Source organism: Macaca thibetana, chromosome 5, assembly GCF_024542745.1.
Source record: "Macaca thibetana thibetana isolate TM-01 chromosome 5, ASM2454274v1, whole genome shotgun sequence".
In the NCBI taxonomy this organism is placed as follows: domain Eukaryota; kingdom Metazoa; phylum Chordata; class Mammalia; order Primates; family Cercopithecidae; genus Macaca; species Macaca thibetana.
In genome coordinates, this window is record NC_065582.1 from 125,985,335 (window position 1) to 126,009,835 (window position 24,501).

A 24,501-nucleotide genomic window follows, 5' to 3' on the forward strand; every position below is an offset into this window, starting at 1 on the left:
TTAGATGTACATGAAATAGGCTAATCCGAAAATAAGAAACGCTGAGGCAGAGAGGATAATATAGTTCCAGGCTATCTCCCAGCACCTTGTTAATTTCTCTCAACCTCCAGACACAAATCCGAGACATAACTCTCTTCCTCCAAAGAGGTCGTGCCTACCCTGTGGTGGTTCTCAGGGATCCACCTCAGCTCCCTCTCCGCTCCCAGCCCTACACACTGGGATCACTAGGTACCCAAGATCCCACCTCTCAGGTGGTATCTTCAGCGCTGGCTGCCACTCAGCCCCCCTCCAGGGATCCGGGGCAGAAGGCGAATATCCCAGAGTCTCAGAGTCCACCGGAGTTACTCTGGAGGGCGAGGCGCGGGCTGCATCAGTGGACCCCCCCACCCCACCCGCACACCAAGTGCTCCACCCTGGGGGCGGGGCCGTCGCCTTCCTTCCGGACTCAGCATGGATCTGGAGCTCCGGGAATTTCCCTGGCCTGGGAGCTTCGGGCTTTCCAGCCCCAACCATGCATAAAAGGGGTTCGCGGATCTCAGAGACCCACAGAGCCCGGGTCGCAGGCACCTCCTCGCCAGCTCTCCAGCTCCTCGCACAGCCGCCAGACCCGCCTGCTGAGCCCCATGGCCCGCGCCGCGCTCTCCGCAGCCCCTAGCAATCCCCGGTTCCTGCAGGTGGCGCTGCTGCTCCTGCTCCTGGTGGCCACCGGCCGGCGCGCAGCAGGTGGGTCCTGGCGCCTTGGGGTCCCCGGGTCGGACGCTGCTGGGGTGGGCGCCCGGCGCCGACAGCCTCGCTCAATCAGTGAGTCTCTTCTTCCCTAGGAACGTCCGTGGTTACTGAATTGCGCTGCCAGTGCTTGCAGACCCTGCAGGGAATTCACCCCAAGAATATCCAAAGTGTGAACGTGAAGGCCCCAGGACCCCACTGCGCCGAAACCGAAGTCATGTAAGTCCCGTCCCGCTCTGCTGCTGTCACCGCCGGGGTCCCCGACTCTCCCGCTGCCCCAAACCCTGTGCCCAGTCCGACCTCCTGCCTCATGGAATTCCCTTCTCTCTGCAGAGCCACACTCAAGAATGGGCAGAAAGCTTGTCTCAACCCCGCATCCCCCATGGTTCAGAAAATCATCAAAAAGATGCTGAACTGGTGAGTTATGGTTTCTATGTACACAGGTGACTGGAGCCGTTGGTCAGAAATACTGGCATCTGCCCCCTAAAAATAAAATTAGGGAAACCCAGGGGTTAGTTGAAGGACTAGAAATTGTGATTATTGTTTTCACAATTAAAGTTTCCTTTACGATAATTACTGCTCTGGTGCCAGAGGATATTCCCAATGCCTGGCGTCCCCACCCAGTTTCTTCTTTCGTTCCAACGAACGTAGGTTATAACTGCCTTCATTTGAGGCCCAGTAGGACAAAGAGCAATAGGTTCTGGCTGTTTTTAATCCAATAGTACAGTGGAGACCACCACCCCACTCCACCCCCATTCCTAAAAGAGCATCCCAAGCCTAGAGGTCCTTGCCACACAGTACAGCTGTCACAGGCAGTAGCCACTTGGTTGCCAGGCTGGGGAAGCTGCATTCAGAAAACTCTAGAGGCTGGAAGAGCAGGACAGGAGCAGAGTGTTGTGCAGTCAGCTTTCCCAAGCACCTACTCAGGGCACCCATTTCTCATTACAGTGACAAATCCAACTGACCAGAAGGAAGGAAGAAGCTCATTGGTGGCTGCTCCTGAAGGAGGCGCTGCCCTTATATGAACAGAAGAGAAAAGAGAGACACAGCTGCAGAGGCCACCTGGATTGAGCCTAATGTGTTTGAGCATCACTTAGGAGAAGTCTTCTATTTATTTATTTATTAGTTTGTTTTGAAGATTCTATGTTAATATTTTAGGTATAAAATAATTAAGGGTATGATTAAGTCTACTTGCACACTCTCCCATTGTATCATTCTTTTTAAAATGTCAACCCCAAGTTAGTTCCATCTGGATTCGTATTTAATTTGAAGGTAGAATGTTTTCAAATGTTCTCCAGCCATTATGTTAATATTTCTGAGGAGCCTGCAACATGCCAGCCACTGTGATAGAGGCTGGGGGATCCAAGCAAATGGCCAATGAAATCATTGTGAGGGCAGGGGAATGTATGTGCACATTTGTTTTGTAACTGTTTAGATGAATGTCAGTTGTTATTTATTGAAACGATTTTGTAGTGTATGGTCAACATTTCTCATGTTGAAACTTTAAGAACTAAAATGTTCTAAATATCCCTTGGACATTTTATGTCTTTCTTGTAAGGCATACTGCCTTGTTTAATGTTAGTTTCACAGTGATTCTGTCTTAGAACAAAGGGGTTTAATTATTGGTGTTTTCATACATAATATAAAAATAAAGTACTTAAAAATAGAAAATACTCGTTTGATTTTTTGGGGGAAACAAGGGCTATCTTTACTTTAAAATCTGGTGATTTATATCAATATTTCTCAATATTTTTATTTTGTTATTTTCTGGGTGTTCAATTTGCTATACAGATAAATCAAACTACGAGTTATGCTTCATTTCATGTGGTGATTGCTGCCAATACCCTTGGCTCTCACCTAGTGAAGAATGTGCTTTACCAAACTATGGGCTGGCCCCTAATGGGAGAGTCACTGATATAAATTGCCCTTTTTATAAGAAGTTTCTTTCTGTCTTGCTACTCAAATTTACCTCCTTAAAAACATTTATATTATCTTAATAAGGGCCCTCATTTCATTGCTTTTGTTAAACAACATTTCTTATAATTGTTGACAGTTTAATAAAGGTGGCAGTGAAATGGTGACTAAAATATTTCTTTTTTCAAAACTCAAATCATTTGTGTTGTCAATAGAAGCAGAAGTGAGTGGCTGAATGCTTCACCTGTGAAAAGATCTTATTGAAATTTGGGCTCAGCTTTCTAACCTTCACATATAAGTAATTACTACTAAGATCAGCAGTGTTTCAATCCTTTATAGCAATATGCCAAATACAATGGTTTTAAGATTGGACTGCATTCATTCGCATCCTTTCTAGTGGAATTTTGATGGGACCTCAGAGCGGTTGTCCTCTGGGGAACTCTGTATTCATTGCTGTCCCAGGACGGCAGCAGCACTACAGGTTTTAGGACAGAAGCACAATTGGCATGTCTAAGTAAGAAAGACCCCAATAATATAAAAGAAAGCACACTCCAAACCTGAAAAGGAAGGATGTTCGTGCATGCATGAAGTGTGTACTTGCTTCTGATTCAGGACTCATTCAGGAAATCCTGAGTCCTGGGTAACTGCCTCTAACAGAGGCAAGAAGGTGAGGCTGGCAGCCTCAATATTTGAAATCAAGTTCTGGATTGTCCCAATAATCTGGGCAAATAAAGGTCATAAGTAGCAAGAAACAAACTCTGGGAACTTTCCTCACAACTAAAAAAGTTAAAGATAAGAATCTCTTCATAATTCCGACATTATTAGTTAGTTATGAATGAGATAAGAAATAATATTTATAAACTATACATAAGCAAATAAATGCAAACCATTTGAGAAACTCTATAAATGGTAGGATTCACTCCCTAACCCCAAGTTAGAGGACACTAGAAAATGTTTACAAGCAGCTCCCAAGGGTTCAATAGAACCACTCCTTACACCTAAGACAAGTCCTTACCCTCAAACATTGGAGCTTGCTGTACTGGCTACTTAGCTCTGGCTAACATGGAACAGGGAACATAAAAAGGACAAAAAAGGACAAAAGAGATGCTTTTATTCACATGGTGGTTAAAAACAGACTTCAAAGGATCAGATTGACTTTGGTGTAAATTCCAGCTCTGTCACTATGATCTTGGGCAAGTTTCTTTACTTCACTCAACCTCAATTTCCTTTCTACAGGATGAGGATAATAACAAAATGAGGCTTCTGAAGTGTTGCAGGAATTAAATGTTATGCAGACTCTGGAAACCTGGTTCTTGCCATTGGTCCTCAGGCCAACTCCATGGACATTGTCTCAGTCTCAGTCTTAGATCAAGCAGATATGTAAATTGTGGTTTTCACACCAAATTGCTTTGAAAACTTGCAAGTACAAGGCAGTCTCCTGTTGGGAGTGTTATAGCAGCAGGTAGGATACAGCCTGTTTGGTGTGGTAGTCACAGGGTGAAGGAAGTAGGAAAGGGTATTACATAACACATCACAGTATTGAGAAGCCATCAGCAGAAGACAGCAATGATCACAGTGACTGAGGTTTCTTGAGCAATGTTACCATGGGGTCTAGAGAAGGAAGGAAGGAGATGTGGCTAACACTATTCTGTCATTGTGAGTCTTCCTGAGACACCCTCTCAGGTGTTCCAGAAGAAACTAGAGAGACATTAAGGGATGGTGGAGGTGGCAGACCCACAATATCACAGTGAGGGAAGTCCAGAAAAACAGATCATATTGTTTGTCTTTTCTGGCTACCCAATCACATAATTTAAAAAAGGACTTGTCCTGTTTCCACCAGTGATGTCCCACTCCACTCACAATGAGTATGACAACTGCAATGTACAACAGCTTCCCAATTTAAGGCACCTATTCTTCTGCATCTCTTCCTGGGGGCTTTCTCTATTGAGGTGTAGAGAGGGGGCTTGGCAGAGAGAGATTTCTCAGTCCACAGCTAGGATGGCCCGTAATTTGATGCCCTGAGAGGAGAAACAGGAGTTAACGAATGAATATTCAATTTTCCCAGTCTCTTGTTAGATAATTCTAGAAGTTTCTCTCTCTCTCCATGTATATGTGTGTGTTTACATTTTATAGTGTATTAAAATAAAATAAATATTAAAAATACAAATATATGAATAGATGAAATGTTCCACTTCTCTCTTCATTATGTTTACACCTTATTTAAACACCTGAGCATAATTAAGGTAGTTATTTAAAAATCTTGCTGTGCTAAATCTATCATTCTGTCACTTCTGAATCTATATTTACTTGATTTTTTTCTCTTATTAACTCATGCTGTTCTACTTCTTAGCATGGATAATCATTTTCATTTGACTGCAGGAAATTTTGAATCTTATGTTGCTGAGTGTCAAGATTTGTTTTCTTTCTTTAGAGTCTTGGGCTTCGTTTTGACAAGCAGTTAAGTTCTAGGGCATCAGCTTTGTCTCTTTGGGGCTTGTTGTTGAGCTTTGTTAGGGTGGTCTAGGAATGTTCTTCACTCTAGGGTTTGTTTAGCTGCACTACTAAGTCGTGTCTTTCTTGTGCCATTAGTGAATGCCCGGAGCTCACAGGTTCTCTCTACTCCGACAGGGTAGATGTTAAATATCTCTTCATTCCATGCTAGGTCTAAGGTTTTCTCAGCTTACAAATCTCTAGTTTGACTTATGGAGTTTGCTTGACTTATGGATTTTGTTTGACTTATGGAGTTTCGCCTCATGCATGTGTGACTTAGTATTGATCAAAGAGACCCACTGGGACCTCAATGCAGATTGATGGAGTTTTGGTTTCTTGCATAGGTCTCTCCTTTCCGCAGTTCTCTTTTCCTAAACTTCTAGCCATCCCAGCTCCACTGAATTCAAACCTGTGCCCCCTCAACTCACTAAGACTACCATGGTCTACTTGGGATCTCTCCCCCTGCACAGAGGTCCAGAGTTGCTCCAGAAAAAAACCAGGATGACCATACACCTCACCTTGTTTGTTTCCTTTTCTGAGGAATTCTAATCTTTTGCTGCTTGTTGTCTAATGTCTGATAACAATTGCTTCATATATTGTGTTGCACTTTCTAGTTGCTTAAGACAGGAAGTTATGACTTTTGTTTTACTTCAACATGACTGGAAATTGAAATCTTATTGGGACAATTCTGAGGAACATTTTACAAGGTTTCTTGAGACTCCATGGCAAGACGAACCCTGATTGCCCAAGTGATATCTCATTCATTACATAACTTTATTAGATTTTCTCTCTTCCCTATCCCACATTCCCCCACTCCCTCACTTGTTCTTTCTATGATCATCTCTAAGATAAACTACTGCACATAAGTCTTTGTATCAGACTCTGTTTCGGGAAAGCCCAAACTTAGACAATTGGGCCCCCCAGAAATTAGACCTCACAGCAGAGGCTTATGACTACTATTTCACTGATGAGTATAATGCCAGAGAACCAGGAGGAAGAAAAATGGGAAGTGAGGCAGAAAAAAGCGAAAGCTCATGATAGGAGAGAGCATAACCACACTGGCCATTGCTGCACACAACTGGGTTCTTGACCTCACAAAGGGGCTGTTGTGAGTGTTTGCTTTCCTCTTCTGCAGAAATGTGAGATCTTCTCAAACCAACAAATTGTAGTTCTCATGTTTATAGCAGAGTCATAAATCATCCTAACAGCAGGGCATTGACCTCTGATTTCTATTCCTTGGCTATGCTTAAAATAAAAATGTAGAATCTGGATCCATAAGGTCCTGAAGGAGGGGGAAAGAGTCTACCAGACCATAGCCAGGACCTCATTTTCACCTTTGAAGAGGTTAGTACTCCAAATGACATTTTTGTTCTCTATGTTAAAAATAATAAATCTTTCCTTTTTTAAGTGAAAAGTAGTTAGAAATATTCCTGTTGCTTTCAAGAATGTCCTAAAAAAGAAGCCAGATCATTTATGAAGACAAACAAATAAATAAAATGTTAAGATTAGGGACTGATCCCTTGGCAGCCAGACAGGAGTTTGGTTCAAAACTTGAAAGTCACAAGAAAAAGAAAATCAGCCTTCTCATTTTATAGATGGAACTGTGAAGGCTCAGAAACCACCAAGAAGTTACCATATGCCATGGAATTATTTTATTAAAAAAGTGGGCCAGAGTTTGGTTTTCTGATGACTAACATACAGTGATTTTTATTAAACTAGATTATTTTCATGACTGCTCAAGAAGATAATTAGTCTAAATTTTGGCTGTAGGGTTGGCTTTCTAAAATTTGTAGAACCATTCTCAGGGTACTAATTAATAGCTAATAGCTGTTCATGCCATGTGCCACTTTAAGATAGTTTAAAGAAAACATTGTGCATATTGTAGCCAAATAATTCAAAGTGTAAAATGAGTTCAGTCAATTTATGGTACTGGCTTAATTACTCCATTAGTCATCTATTGTCACCCCAAAATGCAGTGGGTTTAAACAGTCACCATTTTATTTTGACACATGGCCATCAATTTGGGCTAGGCAATGCAAAAACCTGAGCTTGGCTCAGGTGATTCTTCTGATAGTGTCTCCTGGAGTCACCAGTGACACTTGGTGACTTGAGTGAAGCTGCCTCACTCACATGTCTGGTTGTTTGCACTAGTCATTTCCTGGGCCTCATGAGCTTGGCTATCCTCAGATGGTGGGAACTGCATTTTAACAGAGCAGGAGTAGAAGCTCCTAGACTTCTTACTTTGTTGGCCTGGAACATCTCCAGCGTCACTTTTACCACATCCTGTTGGCCAAAGCAAGTCATACGGTGAGCATAGAGTCAAAGGGATTGGGAAACAGATTCTACCTCTTAAAGTGAGGAACTGCTAAGAATGTAAGGCTATTTTTAATCTTTCACTGTTGTATTACGTTCTGATATTTGATTTTCCTGTTTATGACATAGAGATACCCCTTGTAAAGTTTCCAGATAACTTATGAAAATTCATAGAGGAATGCTAACACAAATGTTTATTTGAGTACAATAAACAATTATTATTATTATATTTCATTGCATTTCAGTGTAGATAAATATTTTAAAAAATAAAACATAAGATTACAGTTAAAATTGGATGTTTTGGTAACTTGTGTATTGGTATAAGCCTCAGGCCTAAGTGAAAATTCAACTAACAAAATAACTGTCTAGAAAATCAGGGAAGTTGTCAAGTTGTCAATCTCAGCACTATAAGTCTAATTGTAATAAATTCTGCTGCGGATCTGGCACAAATTTTAGTAGCTGCAGAATGAGAGAACCATCTTTGATAAGAAAAATTACCACCTCTTTAACAAACTCCTTAGTAAATTATTGTGATGTCTTAAGCCTGTCTTTGAAATTTTATGAAAAACTAAATTACTTTGAATCTTTCAATATTTGGTTATCTTATCTGTATGCGCTTCTTATTAGCACCATAACACCTGTACAGATTGATAGCACATTTTATTACCTTTAATTGGTACAGAAGGAAAATGAGACTTGAAGAAATCAAGGTTGTTTCTGAATAACAGTTTGAAGTTACTCACAGCTTTTCATTTGTACAAAGGACAAGATGTGATCAGCCAATAGAATGTTGTCAGGTTGTTGAAACATCTCATTTAAAGACTGAAATAGTTTTTTTCTCCTTCCTTCACATGCCCATATCTTGTTTGTGCCTCTTTGAGTATTTCTCTGTCTCAAATGCATATCAGCCTTCAAAAAAAAAAAAAAAAAAAGATGATTTTCTTTTTGTCTTTTCACCAGTTCAATGTTACCTTCCCTGTAAAGTCTTTCCTGACTGCCCTGGGGAAGTCCTCCCTCCCCTCTGCTTCCACCATGGCTCAGATATACAACCGACAACACAGACTACCTTCTAGTTTAATCTGTTTGCTCGTCTGTCTCTCAAAACAGACTGTGAACCACTCAAGAGCAGAAATTCAACTTTTATTATCTTCAAATGCCTAGCATCAAGCAAAGGCCCTGGCAAATAATAAATGCTCAATTATAATTAGTAAAAGAAAATAACTTACTATTTAGGCTAGTTTTAGCTTTAAACTGTATCAACATTTCAGTAACCACTAGTTCTTCAGTTAAATGTTGTTATAGGTTGAGTTATGTCCCCCTCAAATTTCTATATTGATGTCCTAATCCCCAGTACTTCAGAATGTGACCTTATTTGGAAGTAGGGTTCTTAAAGAGGTAATCCAGTTAAAGTGAGGTAATCCAGTTAAAGTGAGGTAATTGGAGTGAACCCTTAATTCAGCGTGACTGGTGCCCTAATAAAAAGGAGAAATTTTGAGATAGACATGCATACAAAGAGAACACCATGTAAACATAAAGATGAACACCCACTGAGCATGTAAAGTGCCTGGAACAACTCCTTCTCTCACAGTCCTGAGAAAGAAACAACCCCATTAAACCTGTATTTTGGAATTCCAGAGTCCAGAATTGAAATATGAAAACATTTCTGTTGTTTAAGCAACCCAGTTTGTGGTACTTTGTTATGATAGCCCTAGGAAACTAATACAAATGTTTTGCTCTTTGATTTGTTAATGCAAAAATATGTGGTCACTATGATATAATCAAAGTCACTTATAAAACTGCTTAAGAAATAAAATTAAATCTCATAGTTCACTATTAGTTAATTAACCTTGAAGCCAATGGAAACTGCTACCTTCAAACAATACGTAAAGTGTTGTTTGCAGTTCTTTTTAAAATTATAATTTATTCTTTTTCTTTAATGCCATGAAAAAAATAACAGACCAGATTATCTTTCTACTTTAAATAATTAAAACACAAAATACATGAAGCGATGGACATTTGACAATAGGAATAATGGAACAGTAATCTCTGTGAGAAGAAAAAAAAAACAGAGGCAAGCCCTTTGATGACCCCAGAGTACCATGTAGAGAGCATTTCCAGAAATGATCATTGAAAGGCAAAGTTCAGAGTTCTTTGTTGTCATTCGTTTTGTTTTGCTTTGAATGATTTTTTTTTTTAATTTTTACTTTAAGTTCAAGGGTACACAGCTAAACTTTTGTCACGGGGCTTTGGCATACAGATTATTTTATCACCCAGGTATTAAGTCTAGTACCTATTAGTTAATTTTCCTGATCCTCTCCCTCCTCCCACCCTCCACCCTCCAATAGCACCCAGTGTGTGTTGTTCCCCTCTGTGTATCCGTAAGTTCTTATCATTTAACTCCACTTTTAAGTGAGAACATGCAGTATTTGATTTTCGGTTTCAGTGTTAGTTTGCTGAGGATAATGGCCTCCAGCTCCATCGACGTCCCTGCAAAGGACATGATCTCATTCTTTTTCATGGCTGCCTAGTATTCCATGGTGTTTATATACCACATTTTCTTTATCCAGTCTATCTTTGATGGGCATTTAGGTTGATTCCATGTCTTTGCTATTGTAAATAGTGCTGCAGCAAATACACATGTGGCTGCCTTTATAATAGAATGATTTATATTCTTTCTGGTATATACCCTGTAATGAGATTGCTGGGTCTTTAGGGCTTTGAGGAATTGCTGCACTGTCTTCCACAATGGTTGAACAAATTTAAACTCCCATCAACAGTGCTTAAGCATTCCTTTTTCTCCATAACATTGCCAGCATCTGTTTCTTTTTTACTTTTCAATAATAGTCATTCTGATTGGTGTGAGATGGTATCTCATTGTGGTTTTGATTTGCTTTTCTCTAATGATCAGTGATGCTGAGGTTTTTTCATGATTGCTGGCTGCATATATGTCTTCTTTTGAAAAGCATCTGTTCATCTCCTTTGCCCATTTTTAATGGGATTTTTTCCTTCTTGTAAATTAGTCTAAGTTCCTTATAGATGGTAGATATTAGAGTTTTGTTGGATGCATAGTTTGAAAAAAAATTCTTCCATTCCATAGGCTGTTTACTCTGTTGATAGCTTCTTTCACTGTGCAGAAGCTCTTAAGTTTAATTCTATCCAATTTGTCAATTTTTTCTTTGGGTGCAATTGCTTTCAGCATCTTGGTCATGACATCTTTGCCAGTGTCTACGTCCTGAATGGTATTGCCTAGGTTGTCTTCACCATGGTGTTTATATTTTGGGGTTTTACATTTAAGTCTTTAATCTATCTTGAGTTAATTTTTGTATATGGTTTAAAGAAGGGGTCCAGTGTTAATCTTCTGCATATGACTACCAAGTAATCCCAGCACCATTTATTAAATACGAAATCCTTTTCCCGTTGCTTGTTCTTGTCAGGTTGGCTGAAAAATCAGATAGTTGTAGGTGTGTGGTCTTATTTCTGGGTTCTCTATTCTGTTCCATTGGTCTATATGTCTGTTTTTGTACCAGTACCATAATGTTTGGGTTTCTGCAGCCTTGTAACATGGATAACAAGTTGGATAGTGTGATGTCTCCAGTTTTAATCTTTTGGCTTAGGATTGCCTTGGCAATTCAGGCTCTTTTTTGGTTCCATATAAATTTTAAAATAGTTTTTTTTTCCTTCTGTGAAGAATGCCAATGGTAGTTCAATAGCAATAACATTGAATCTATAAATTGCTTTGGGCAGTATGAACATTTTAATGTTATTGATTGTTCCTATACATGACCATAGAATGTTCGTCCATTTGTTTGTGTCATACTCGATTTCTCTGAGCCATGTTTAGTAGTTATCCTTGCAGAAATTTTTCACCTGCCTAGTTAGCTGTATTCCCACGTATTTTATTCTTTTTGTGGCCACTGTGAATGGGAGTTTGTTCCTGATTTGGTTCTCAGCTTGACTGATGTTGTTGTATGGGAATGCTAGTGATTTTTGCACATTGATTTTGTACTGAGACTTTGCAGAAGTTGTTTATCCACTTAAGAAGCTATTGGACTGCGACTATGTCATTATCTAGATATAGGATCATGTTGCCAGTTTGCATTTCTTGACAGGAACTTGGTTGTAATCTGAACTCCGTTTTTCTGCAACATATTAAGCTGTATGTGTAGGTCAGGTTTGACAGACTTTATTAAGACCTTAAACGGGATTATGCAAATACAAAAGCCAACAGCAAATACTTCCTGAGGAAATGCATCTTAATTCCCTACTTTGTACAAACATGTTCTTTGCAAACATGCCTAGACATTCTCATGACTCCATTCTACCAGTCACCATTAACCGCAACCAACATCGATCCATTCACAATTATGCAGTTTCACCCCCAGAAAATAATACATTCACTTCTCTATTTAACAAGTTCATCTTAGCATGCCCCCAAAGCCCCAATTAAAACAAAACTTGAAAAACAAACTGTTTCCTTGCTGGCTTGTGAGTGACAACATGAGACTCAGTAAACTGTACCTTTTATTCTTTAACCAGGATAGTGCAAGGAGAGTAATAAAAAAGTTCTCAGGGTTGCAGAGAGCACATAAAAGTGGGCTGCAGTATTGATTCCACCATCCAGACCAGGATCAAGATCAAGGACAGACATGGGTACTCAGAACTCCTCCAGCACTCCTCCTGCTGGCTGTTATTGTCCTGGATACATTTGGTAAGCCAACTGTGGCTTTGATCTTTTCCTTCTAGGCACTAGAAAATCTCAGAAAAGATTCCAGATGTAATGAGATTGTATTTGACATTAAGGAAAATGTAGAAACTGTGAAACTGAAACTTAAGCTGATATATACAGTATTTAGACTGTGGAGCGTCAAAGAATTTCTTGTTGAGTCAAATACAAATGTGTGTTTAACTTCCTAGAAATATCTGACTGTAAGAGTCTGTGCTTTTCTTATTATAGATGATAGCAGGAACGTTACCGAAAATTGGTTTACAGTATTCATTTCAATGATGGTAAGCAGAGAGAAAATGCTACTTTCAATTAATGAAATTCACATATAATCTTTATGTTTACAACTTTTGGTAGAAAGGATCAAGTTGATTTTTGCCATTGGAAAAGTTATCTTACTGACCATACATACTTGTAACAGATGCTCAATAACTGTTTGTTGATCAGGATAATAGTATATAATTAGGTTTGTGTAACTGTCTTCATAAATATTTCTATCAGTACTGAATTTGTGAATATAGTTGTGTGTCCTGCTGTATTGATTTCTACTTTCAAGTAAAGAAGTAAGCATCATGGCTATGTTTGTTCTCAATAAGGATTTTTCTAAATTTTTCTTACACAATTGATTCCTCTGAGAATCAAGAGTTGTGATGTCAGTGTATTCAGACACATTCTGACTTTATTCTTCACCAATTCATTAAAAATGTTCAGTTGATACATGAGGGTCCTTTCTGCAGAAGAAAAGAAGTCATGTAAGTAGTGAAGATGTGGTGGAGTATGGAAGCCTCTAGGATAGCAGTTTTCAAAGCTGGCATTTCCTTACAAAGTATTCTAGGTTGAAAGTATAGAAGACCTAACCTCTAGGTGTTATTCCCACACAATGTGGGAAGATAACTGCCCAGTCTTTATGCTTCCATTCCTGAAAACATTATGTACTTTCCCCAATAAAAAGGGTTCTCAAATTTGAACACAGGGTATGAATTCATCTGAGTGGAGTTAACCTTATAGTCAGTGAAGATGTACCATAAGCAAAGATACACATTCCTCAGTAAGGATACATGGATAATTAGTTGATCATTGGGAAATCTATTACAAACTTAGTTATGATAAACTCCATATGGCCACATGGCCATGGAGACAACTGAGGCATAAGCCTACAAATAAACAGCTTAGAGACTCTGGAAAACAATTCTGCATTTTATTATTATTATTATTTTTTTTTTTACTGTAAACTATGTTATATAGATTGCTTCAGCTGTTCATTGCTAGGTAATGAATTACCACAATTTAGTGGCTTAAAATTAGCCGACTTTTTGATTTTCACAGTTTTGTAGCTTAGCAATCTAGGTGGCTTGACCAGGTTCTCTGCTCGGAGTTTCATAAAGTCAAAATCAAGGTGTCAGCTAAAGTCTCATTTGAAGACACTAGGGATGAATCCACTGCCAATCCAGGTTGTTGGTAGAATTCAGTTCTTTGAAGTATAGGACTGAGCTCTTCATATTCTTCCTGGCTGTTGGCTTGGGGTCATTCACAGTGCCTATAGGCTGCTCTCCAGTTCTTTCATATAAGCAACGAACAATCTGCCTTGCATTGAGTTGGTCTCACCCCTCAAATCTCTCTTACTTCTTCTGCTACCTGTCAGAGAAAACTCTCCACTTTTAGGGCTCAAGACATACATTAGGCTCACTTGAATCAACCAGTTTGTATTAATTTAATAAACTCATAGTAATCTTAATTACATGTGCAAAAATATCTTTTGCCATGTGAGATAACACAACTATGGGTATAATATCTCATTATATTCACATTCCTAGGAATGTGCAGTATGTGTTTTCTGGTCAGCACTTTTAGTGTCTTATTTTCAAAAAAAATCTTACTTTTACAGGGTTTACAAAAATATTCTTCTATATTATCTTCTAGAATTGTTACATTTTTTTCTTTGTGTTAAGACCTGAATCCATATGGAATTTATTTTGTATATAATGTGAGAAACATATCCAATTTTATTTTTCCATATGATTCATCAATTATTTCAGCACCGTTTAATAAAACATCATATCCTCACTGATACACAATACTATTTCTGCCATACATTGAGCTCTCCTGAAAGCGGAGGGATGATTCAAACCTCTCTTCTCTTTCCCATTCATCAGTTTGGCTACAACTGTACACAGTCTTCATTATTAATATTTTATAAATTTTAACACCTGGGATGAGAAATTCTTCCATCTTGTTCAAGAGTGGCTTGTCTCTTTTTGGACTTTATTGAGGCCTTCTTTAATGTCTTTAAAGTTTCATAATTTTCTTCATAAAGGTTTCCCATACTTTTTATTATAACAAACATATTTCTTGCCACTTTATATTGTTTGATGCTATTGTAAAGGGTATCTTTATAAAATGTAACATTCCAGCTGTTACTGTTTGGACACACAATTTTATATTGGTTTTGTAACCACCAACCTTTTACTTGAGTAGTCATAGCATCTGGGAAAAACGGCAGTTTAGTTTCCTCTTTTGGCAACTCTATGCCTTTTGTTTATCTTTCTAGCTTTACTGAGATATCTGCAATGATAGTAGGTATACTGTCTTGTTTCAGCACTCAAAGGGGTTACTTTCAAGTTTTCACTATTGTGTATGATGTTTTAGGCTATCCTTTTATTGGTAATTTGCTAAGGATTCATTATTATATTATTTTTATTGATTTTTATCATGGAATATTGCTATGTTATTTTCTTAAACTCTGGAATACATACCTCTCGCTCAGGGTGTGGTAAGATGATCCAGTACTAGAGATGCTGGTGGAACTTTGTGGTTTTGTGAACTGCAGTTGAAAACTACAAAATTAATATAAATAAAAATATTGAACCTCTCCCTGCCCAATGATCAATGAGCATTTATGAAGCTGAAAGCATTATCAGAGATATAACAATAAAGAATATATGATAAGAGACTGACCATTGTCAGCCTGGAAGACATTACATTTGTGTAGATTTTCCAGAGTCTTAGCAGTATACTTATGTACTATGTACATAAGTCAAATAATGTGTGCTGACTGGTTGATATCTCAAAAGATTCTAAAGAAGATGTCATTATTTAGTTGGTAAAAAATTTAGCAATGCACACTGAAATGATTAAAAGTTGTACTCTAATAATATGATAAATTTAGTTTGAGAAATCTGAGTGTTCATTCTAAGCATATTCATTTTATCTTTCAAAAATTCTAATGAATAAATTTAAAGCATTGTTAAATTAATCATAGTTATTATTTAGCCAGAACATTCTTTTCTTTTCAAAGCCACACTGAAAGATGGGAAAATAATTTGTTTGGATCCTGAGGCTGAATGGGTGATGACTATTATCCAAGAGATTATGGACAAGTGTAATTAATGCCAAGGATTCTCATATTCACTTTCTTTATTCTTCTAATTAAATATAGACTTAAAATATATACAAACTTTGCTTTAGATTAAAATAAAATAATGATAAGATTAGAATATGTCTATTCCAGAGAATCAAAAAGATTAGTCCCCAGACCACCTGGGAACTTCATAGAAATGAAAATTCTCAGGTTTTACTTCAGACCTACTCAATCAGAGTTTCTGTGGGTGGGCCCAAAAGTTTGCTTTTTAAAACACCCTCATGGTGAGTCCAATGCACTCTCTAATTTTAGAACTATTACCAGTTAACACCTTCTATTTAATATTGTATCCAAGTTGACTTGTGTTTAAAATAACCCCATGGAACACAAAAGTTACATAAAATTGCTATAATCTGTTTTATACAGACCAGCTAAGTGGGCAATAGACCTATTTGATGAAAGAAGTTTCAAGGGACAAAATTGCTCCTCTTTGAAAAAAGGTATTTCTGGCACCGCACTTTTAGAAATTAAGCTTCAGGTAGAATCTGCAAATCAGTGGATGGAGAAGGGATAATTAGGATAGGCAGATAATAACACGAGTGTGTTTGGATTAACTTCTAAAAATAAGAAACTTGAATATTTTCTGAATTTTTAAGCCATAGAAGTGTGTCCACTCATAACAAAAAACAAGCAAACAAACCAAAAACATATTCTGTATTTTTTTAATTAAAAAACACAAAGAAAAGCAAATTAAGGGTATTTGGAGCTTGTGATTCACCTGAGGGTCACCTTGGTGGTAGAGAGGTGTAATGTGCTGGGAAGACTTTGGGTTTTGAATCCCATAGCTGTGGCTTAACATTCCAGATCTACCAACTATAAGTTACATCATTCTGGAGAATTCCCTTAACACTGGGGATTTACATGCTTTCATTTGTTTTTATTTTGTTCTATTGTGAGAGAAGTAGAGATAACACATGTAGAGTGTTTAATTATGGCTACTAATTTTTGACCTACTAAATGAATAGGTTTTTTTCTTTATTCTTATTTCTTTATTTCTTTATTCTTTGTTGTTGTTTTTTTCAGATGCCTTTCTTAGAAACACACCACATGCGGCTAATCCTGTGTGTCTGTGTAGTTACATGTCACTCTGCTTGTATTGTAGGTCTCCTAACTGATGTCCACACAAGGAACATCACATCTTATGGGTAACAAGAGACCATGGTGTCATCATGAGCATGGACATCCTCCAGAATTTTCATTGAAGGGGCACTACTTTTATGAAAATATAGAACTAGAATGAACTGTTTTCCTTACTCTTTCTGAGGACTAAAACATTGTTTTCAGGCAGGTGTTTGGCTCTTTGTTAGAGGAATAATGATAGACAATGTGATGAAATTTCCACATAGGAAAGAAAATCCCCAAACCTCATATAGTAGGTGAGAGATTTCCCTATAGGCTTAATATATTTTACTAGATTTCATCTCCTCAATTCTGTCCCCTACCACTCTTTAGTCCCTTTAACTTCCTAGTGGACAATAGCAGTTGACTGCTATTTCTTTTTTCTCTACTCAATTTTTAAAATATCATCCTTAATGACACCAGTGTGCTTTTCTGTTAACTAATACACACTCTGATATCTTGATGGTTCAACCTTTTATGTTCCAAAGGCCTTAACCTCCACCCCATTGTAGGCATCCACGGACTTGGATCTCACTATCAAGTTGGGTTGCTTTATTTGCTTTATCTCCAGTGTCCAAAACTAAAACACCTTTTTAAAGAAGAATATTTCATTCATTATGACATCTCAAATAAAAATACATTTAGGATGATTATGAGACATAATGCAGTTGTATAATAGAATTGTCTTAAATTTTAAGAATTTACTTTCAGGTAAAACAAATCTAATAGATAAAATTAGTCAAGAGAAGGAATGACCCAACCTAGGGAACTGTAAAGCCATATGTGAGAGGAGGAAGGTGGGAAAAGTAAAGACCATCTGGACCCAGGGAAGATCACAAGGATGCTAGTTCAGAAGGATGAGGTGGAGAACCTAGACCTGAGCGAAGTCCTAATTATTTCGCTTCTTTCTGGTAGAATTTCTGCATATGTAATACCATAGAATATTAAGTGAATAAACATCTCTTTTTAACCACTTCTGAAGAATGTGTTATCAGATGGGTGGTATTCTGTCATGGAGTCAATGCTTCATAAAGGGAATATTTATATGCACCGGAACCCTTAGGGCTTTCTCTTATCTTGTCTTGTGTCTTTGCTTCTCTCTGCTGGCTAAGTTTTCTTTCTTTCTTTCTCTCTCATTCTCACTGCTTCCCTGGTCTCCGTGGAAACTCATCTGCAAAAATGAACTTGCTTTCTTTACAGTTCACTTTCCAATTCCTGGGAGAGAAGATCTTATTGGCCATATTAATTCAGGTGTACATACAGGTTCAATCAACTGTGGCCAGGAGACCATGGTTACATGGTACAAACAAAGCTACTTGGGGTACATCACTATAGAATGAAGAAATAGTTCCCAGGGAAGTAAAAGATTTTTATATTAATTGGGCAAGTACCTCCAAAGCATGCAATCCCTGCATATGTGTATCTGAACATGGGAGAGAGAAAAACAAACAGGGACAGACAGAAAAGAAAACACATCTCAGAAGAAACAAACTATTGGTCTTTAGAGTGGTGATATGTACATACTGAAAGAGAACTAGACAAAAAGTCCAGATGTTTGGGTTCTACGATTCTGAGCAAGCATCTGAGCTTCTTTATACTCAGTTGTAAATGTGAAAACATGGCAAAATGAAACAAAAACATCTCCTCCTTGACAAAACTGTCAAGAGGAGATAATAAAATTGAAAATGCCTTGAACATAAACATGAAAAATCAGTGTGTTGTTCTTCTTATTAAAACTATGAGATCACTTCTTAATTAGTATTTAGAAAAGCAAGTTTTATGGTACCTGTTCACATTGCACTATCCATAACTACACATGCACCAAGCCACTAAATTATTTGAAGCAGGTGCCAAGTTTTACTGCTATAGATCATAGCAAAAATGATAATAGTTCTTAAGCTATATACTAACAAGTACCTCTGAGATTGAGCTCTGTGAAAAAACAGACAAAGAAACTTCTCCGGACAACAAGTCCAAGACTAAGTACTTTAGCATATAAAATTCCAAATTTCCAAGGAAAAGGATCTAGTTAGCGCAGATTGAGTCATGCACCCACTCATGGTCTACCCCTCTGTGGGCAGGAAATTAGAAACACACCATAGAGACATGGCTGCCAGAGGTCCTCCCAGGGTGAGGCAGGTGATTCCCAGACTAACAGACACCTCAGTGGGACCTCCCTACCACTCAGAGGGCATTCTTCTTAAATATGAGGGAAGAGTAAATAATTGTAGGTACTTTTGGTTTCAGAGGATATTTTTTCAGGGGTACAGGGGGAGTGATAAAATAACCTGAAAACCCTTGAACTACAAGTCAACTAAAATACTGGCTATGGAAACAATTCTTTTAAATGAATAGCTTAGCTCTCTAGAAAGTAGTAAAAACCCCCAGGACCTCAAAAAAGAGGAATCAGAAAATAGGGCAAGAAATTTAACAGGTTGGTGCCATGGATTGTGTAGAGTAAGAAGGTGGTTGCTCCATCAGTAACCTAGATGTTGACATTTTGATCTCACAGAACGGAAGACATGGCTGTGGATCCTTGTAAGACAGAGAGTGGTAACAAAGGTCTTTGTATAAAATCAGAATCCTCAATAGAAATAAATCTACCAAAAACACTGATTTACAATAAGTAGGCATGTTTGCCCATAACATGAACAACAGGTTGAATAAAAAACGATTTCTTGAGAAATAGTTTGGGATTCTGTTATAACACCTGTTTCAGCTTGGAACCCCTTGGTACCATAGAAGGAGGCCCAGATCAATACCTGGCAAAAATGAAACTAAAACTGCACTAATCAGACATATTTTCAATAGGCACCACACAGAAGCCTGAAAGATAAAGCCACACTGAAAATGGGTTAATAGTCTAAATTCATAAAACTCTAGAGAAACCATCCACCCTAAACAGGGGTTAAAACTTGGAATAAACAGCACTCCTAAACTGAAAGTGTTAAAATCAACAAAGGAGACCATTACAGAGATGTTTCAAATTGTTAGACATCAAAGAAGGACTTGAAATATAAGAATAAAATAAGATACTAGGAAATCAAACAGATTTGAGAAGCGTATGGGGGAAATCTCAAACAGATAATAGAGAAAAAAAAAGAATAGCAAATTTGAAAAAAACAAAGGAGCTTCTAGAAATAGGAACACAATGATACAATGTGAAATTTCATAGGGTGGCTTAAGCAGTATAGTTGATTCATCTAAAGAGAAAATTATTTTGGAAGATCTGAGGAAATTACTATGCAGCAGAGATAAAAATATAGAATATATTATATAATAGGAGGTTAAGAAACTTGAAAAATAGTATGAGAATATCTAACTTATTTCTGAAAGAAATGCCAGACCACAAGGAGAGGGAGAATAGGTAAAAAGTAATATTTGAAAGGATAATGATTGAGAATTTTGTAGGATAGGTGAAACCCCCGTGTTCAAGAAGCCAAATAGACTTTAAGCAGAGCAGAAAAATAAAACGTTCATGGTCAGCTGCAATGTATTGAAAGTACAAGATCCAAAAGACAAAGACCTGAGAATGAATAAGCATGTTCTAGAAGGACAATTAAAGAAAAGATCAAACTTGAGTCAAGTCTCTGGAAATAATGTAGTTTCTCTAAAATGGAATTGCTTTGGATGAATTAGTTGTAAAACAATATGAAATTTCTGTGGTTTTTTAATGCAACTCCGTGATGAAGCATAAAGGACACTAACTTTGGCTTATGTTAGTTATGACTAAATGTCATATGGTTTCTAAGAGATGCAATAAACTACTAGTAAAAACATCAGGATTAATGATGTGTTTATTTATCAACTAATTTTCTTAGTAATTTTTTGCTTCCGTATGTTTGTGGTTCGAATCTTATGTATCTAATGATTCATACATTTTACATTTTTTCTTTGATTTCTTTTTTCTTCAGGATCAAAGTGTTTTTTCCAAAATATAACCTGCTGGACACATTGAGAAAACTGGATAATTTTTATTGCTCTCCACCCATCCATCTTAATGTGACAATGTGGAGAAGTGCTAAAAATTAAAAGTTAAAACAGGGTTTGGAGAAGACAGACCCTAGATCTAGCATTTACAAGTTATGTGTTTTCAGGCAAATAACAGTTCTGAATCTGTTTTCTCCTGTAAAATGTTAACATTAATATCACTTTATTTGAGGTTTGTTGAGAATATTAAAAAAGCAAATGTCTTCTACTGATTTATGCCCTACGAGTCATAGCAAATTATTTATAGTGTTTCTGAAAATACTGTTCAATTTCTTGGCTTAAAGCTTTTGTTCATACTGTGCCCTCTGTACAGATCAATTCCCTTTACTCTGCCTCCTTACCCTTCACATGACCTAACATTTAAAGGATCTAAGGTCTGAAGAGTGACTTTAGTTTGTGTGTCATCAACGACAGCTTCCCACACCCCTTAAGTTAGGGTTATCTGTTCCTCTTCATCTACATAAGCTGCCAAACTTTCAATTGTTTCACATTTAACTTCATTTCATTGAGGAAGCTTTTGAGTCGAATCAAATGTAAATGACTTGCCAAAGATGATAAAACTAGTAAGTGACAGAGCCAAGGCATGAAGCCAGGAATCCTCATTTTTATCTTAAATTACCTCTGCTGCTTATGCTTCAGTTAGCAGGGCTAGCCCCACCCTGGTTAATCCCAAGCTCTGTGGGGTGCTGAAAAATACAATTTTTAGAAAGATACCCTCTGTGTATTTCTCAGTGAGGTGCATTTATTCCCCATGACACAGTAATTAATTCATCAGACCTTCTAAGACATCCTGACTGCTGCTCCTTGCCAGCTCTGCTATCCTTTCACTGGATTATCAGGTGCTGTAATCTTGATCTGGACAGATGCATCTTGTGAATTTTATTTTTAGTGCCAACAGAAATACGTTACTTTAATATAGCTAAATCTCCTTCTACAACTCACCATTTTCAATGGAAATTTTTCTCCTTTCTTGAGCCTAATTATTGTCTGTCACTGCTAAAAAGAATTGTCCTCCCACCTCTCACCATGACCACCACTACCACCATCACCAACCCCTACTGAAACACACATTTACTCACAACTATGCCCAACTCTATGGGCCAGGGAGTCCAAGGAAGAAAAGATGACAAAGTAAGAAAGACTATTAGTCAGATCCTTTTTGTCATGTATTTGTAAGAAATATTCACACAACAAGAAAATAAGCATTTTCTGCTCAATAGATTGTAAATATTCATTGTGTTCTTTCTATTTGTATTTTTATTTCATTTCAGTTTTCCTTATAAAAATATTATTAGTATAGTTAATTTATTAATTTTTTTCTTTATGGCATCTGGAGTTTGTGTTTTGCTTTCATAACACTTCCCCCTTTCAAAACTCATTTCTTTTTCTTTTCAAATTTAGATATTTGATCCATCTGGAATTTATTTTGGTATAAGGAGAGATACACGATTTAGCTTGCATCTATCCTCAGATGGTTTACCATATGTTTCAACTTCATTTATTTGCTTAACCCTTTCCCTCAATGGTTTTAAATACCTCCTCTAGTATGTGTTTAATGTCATTTGAATTTGGCTCCGAACTCTCTATTCTATTCTACTAATATCTCTGCTTCTTTGTCAGCCACCATCAGAATTTAAAGATTACTAGGCCCTTAAGAATATACAATGGATTCTGGGGACTCAGGGGAAAAGAGAGAGAGAGGGGTAACATAAAAGACTACACACTGGGTACAGGGCACATTGCTTAGGTGATGGATGCACCAAAATCTCAAAAATCATCACTAAAGAAACTTATCCATATAACCAAACATCACCCATTCCCCCAAATCCTATTGAAATAAAAAAATAATAATAATACAAATTAAAGAACGACTGTGCCTTTATGTGCATTAGTATCTGTGTTGCTAATCCTTCTCTTGTAGCTCTTCATTTTCAAAGATTTTATGGCTCTTCCCTAATGTTTGTTTTGTCATGTAAACCTTAGAATCAACTTGCCTAATTCCAAAGAAAATGAACCTATTGGTATTTCATTGGAATTCTCTATTTGTGGATTAATCTAGGAAAAACTGATATCTTTACAAATATTGTCTACTTAAGAATCAAACACATCTTTTGCTTAATTCAAGGATGTGTATGTGTACCTGTGTGTGGACACATATGCACCTTAAAGGCATTTTACACTTTTCCTCATTAAATCTTGTCCATTTCCTGTTTCGTTTATTCCTAGACAATTTTTGTTGCAACTGTGTTTGCTATGATTAAAAATGAGACTTTTCATTCCATTACGTTTTAAACATGCTGTTGCTTTTTTATGGGAAAGCTCTTGATGTCTGTATATTAACTCCATAACAATCAAGAGGCTGAACTTTTCAATTGCATCACATTAAGTTAAACTTGATTAATTGAGTTTCTGTTTGTGTAATCATGGCATCTGCAACTCATACCAATTTTTTTGCTCCTATGTTTTTATATCCTTTTGTTTCCTTCTTTCTCTGAATAAATTGGTAGTACTTAGGACAAAGTCTTAATATAAATGGCTATAAGCATTCTTTAACTTATCCATCCCTTTAATGAGACTAAATGTTCTGCTATTAGGCATGATGCTGGCTTGGGCTGAAGGTAATATTTTCAAAATAAGATCACAACTCATGTGAAAGGAAAAATACTTCTCTACCTCCGAGTAGGGTGCACCCTTGCCTCTATTCTACTCAAAGGACTTACTTTGTTTAGTAAGAATAAATCAGACATGTTCAACACACCTCTGTTTTCTTCCCTTTTAGGATCAAGATACTGGGAGAATGAATTCTTCTCTTTGCCAAAACTCTTACCTGGGTGTCCTTCCAGCTTTCCTATTTGATGTGGACCAGAACCTTCTTGTCCAGCATTATTAAACCTTTGCTGGATATGATTGTCTAGTTCTGATGTTAAATTCACAAGTCTATTTGGCTTTCTCACCAAGCCATATCTTCTGTGGTGTTTCTTAAAAGCAATAAACATCCAGTGGTGTAGATATGCCCTTCCTTTGTTTTCCTCTTATTTTTTTTTCAGGATAATAGAGTATGTGTCCAATCATACTTTTAGCAGGAATTGTGAAATTTCTAATGAAAGTTGTATCTTATCAAATACTTTTGCAACATTGACTAGAGATAATTTAATTCTCTCTCTTTTTTGTTTTGATACTCTTTTCACAAATAGGCACCAATTTGGGGCTTAACAAATCATTTTGCATTAAATTATTAAATATTTAACTGTTTATTAGTAAATGGAATTATCATAAAAAGCAATAGTAGTGTTTACTATTCTTACTGTATATTTTCAGATATGATTATTAAAAGTAAGTCCTTTTTAAATCATGTCAATTAAAGCTATCAGTGAGGAACATCAGTGGGGTGTGGTTCCTATTTAGGTTTTAGCTGTTAAAAACATTTTCCATTACCACCAAATATAGAATCAGAAAATGTCTTGAGAAAGCAATCAATATATCATAGATCTCTGTATAGAAAATATAAGTTATAGTTTTCAGGGTGTATAAGAACATCATGGAGGGTGAAGATGTTACCAACTAAATGTATATGAATACATAATTTTAAATATTGATATTTGATGAAAGAGTAGATTCAGATTAATATCCTAATGTTTTTATGTACTAAACATAACCTTATGGATTTATATTCCAAAGACTAACATAAAAATTAAATATGCATTTAAAATGATTTTTAATGCAGCATCATAAGGAGATGACCTGAAAGTGGGAGCAAGAAGACATAGCTTTAAAGAGTTATACAAATGTGACAATTCTGAAAATAAGT

The 24,501-nt window shown here is 37.0% G+C and overlaps 1 protein-coding gene across 1 annotated transcript; it reads left to right on the forward strand.

Annotated features, from left to right (window-relative positions):
* Window positions 1–450: 450 nt before the first annotated feature.
* Window positions 451–2,386, forward strand: CXCL1 (C-X-C motif chemokine ligand 1). The gene is made up of 4 exons (XM_050790972.1): window positions 451–723; window positions 822–945; window positions 1,060–1,143; window positions 1,675–2,386. The coding sequence occupies exons 1-4, from the start codon at window positions 624–626 to the stop codon at window positions 1,688–1,690; spliced, it is 324 nt and encodes a 107-aa protein (XP_050646929.1). The 5' UTR covers window positions 451–623; the 3' UTR covers window positions 1,691–2,386.
* Window positions 2,387–24,501: the final 22,115 nt, after the last annotated feature.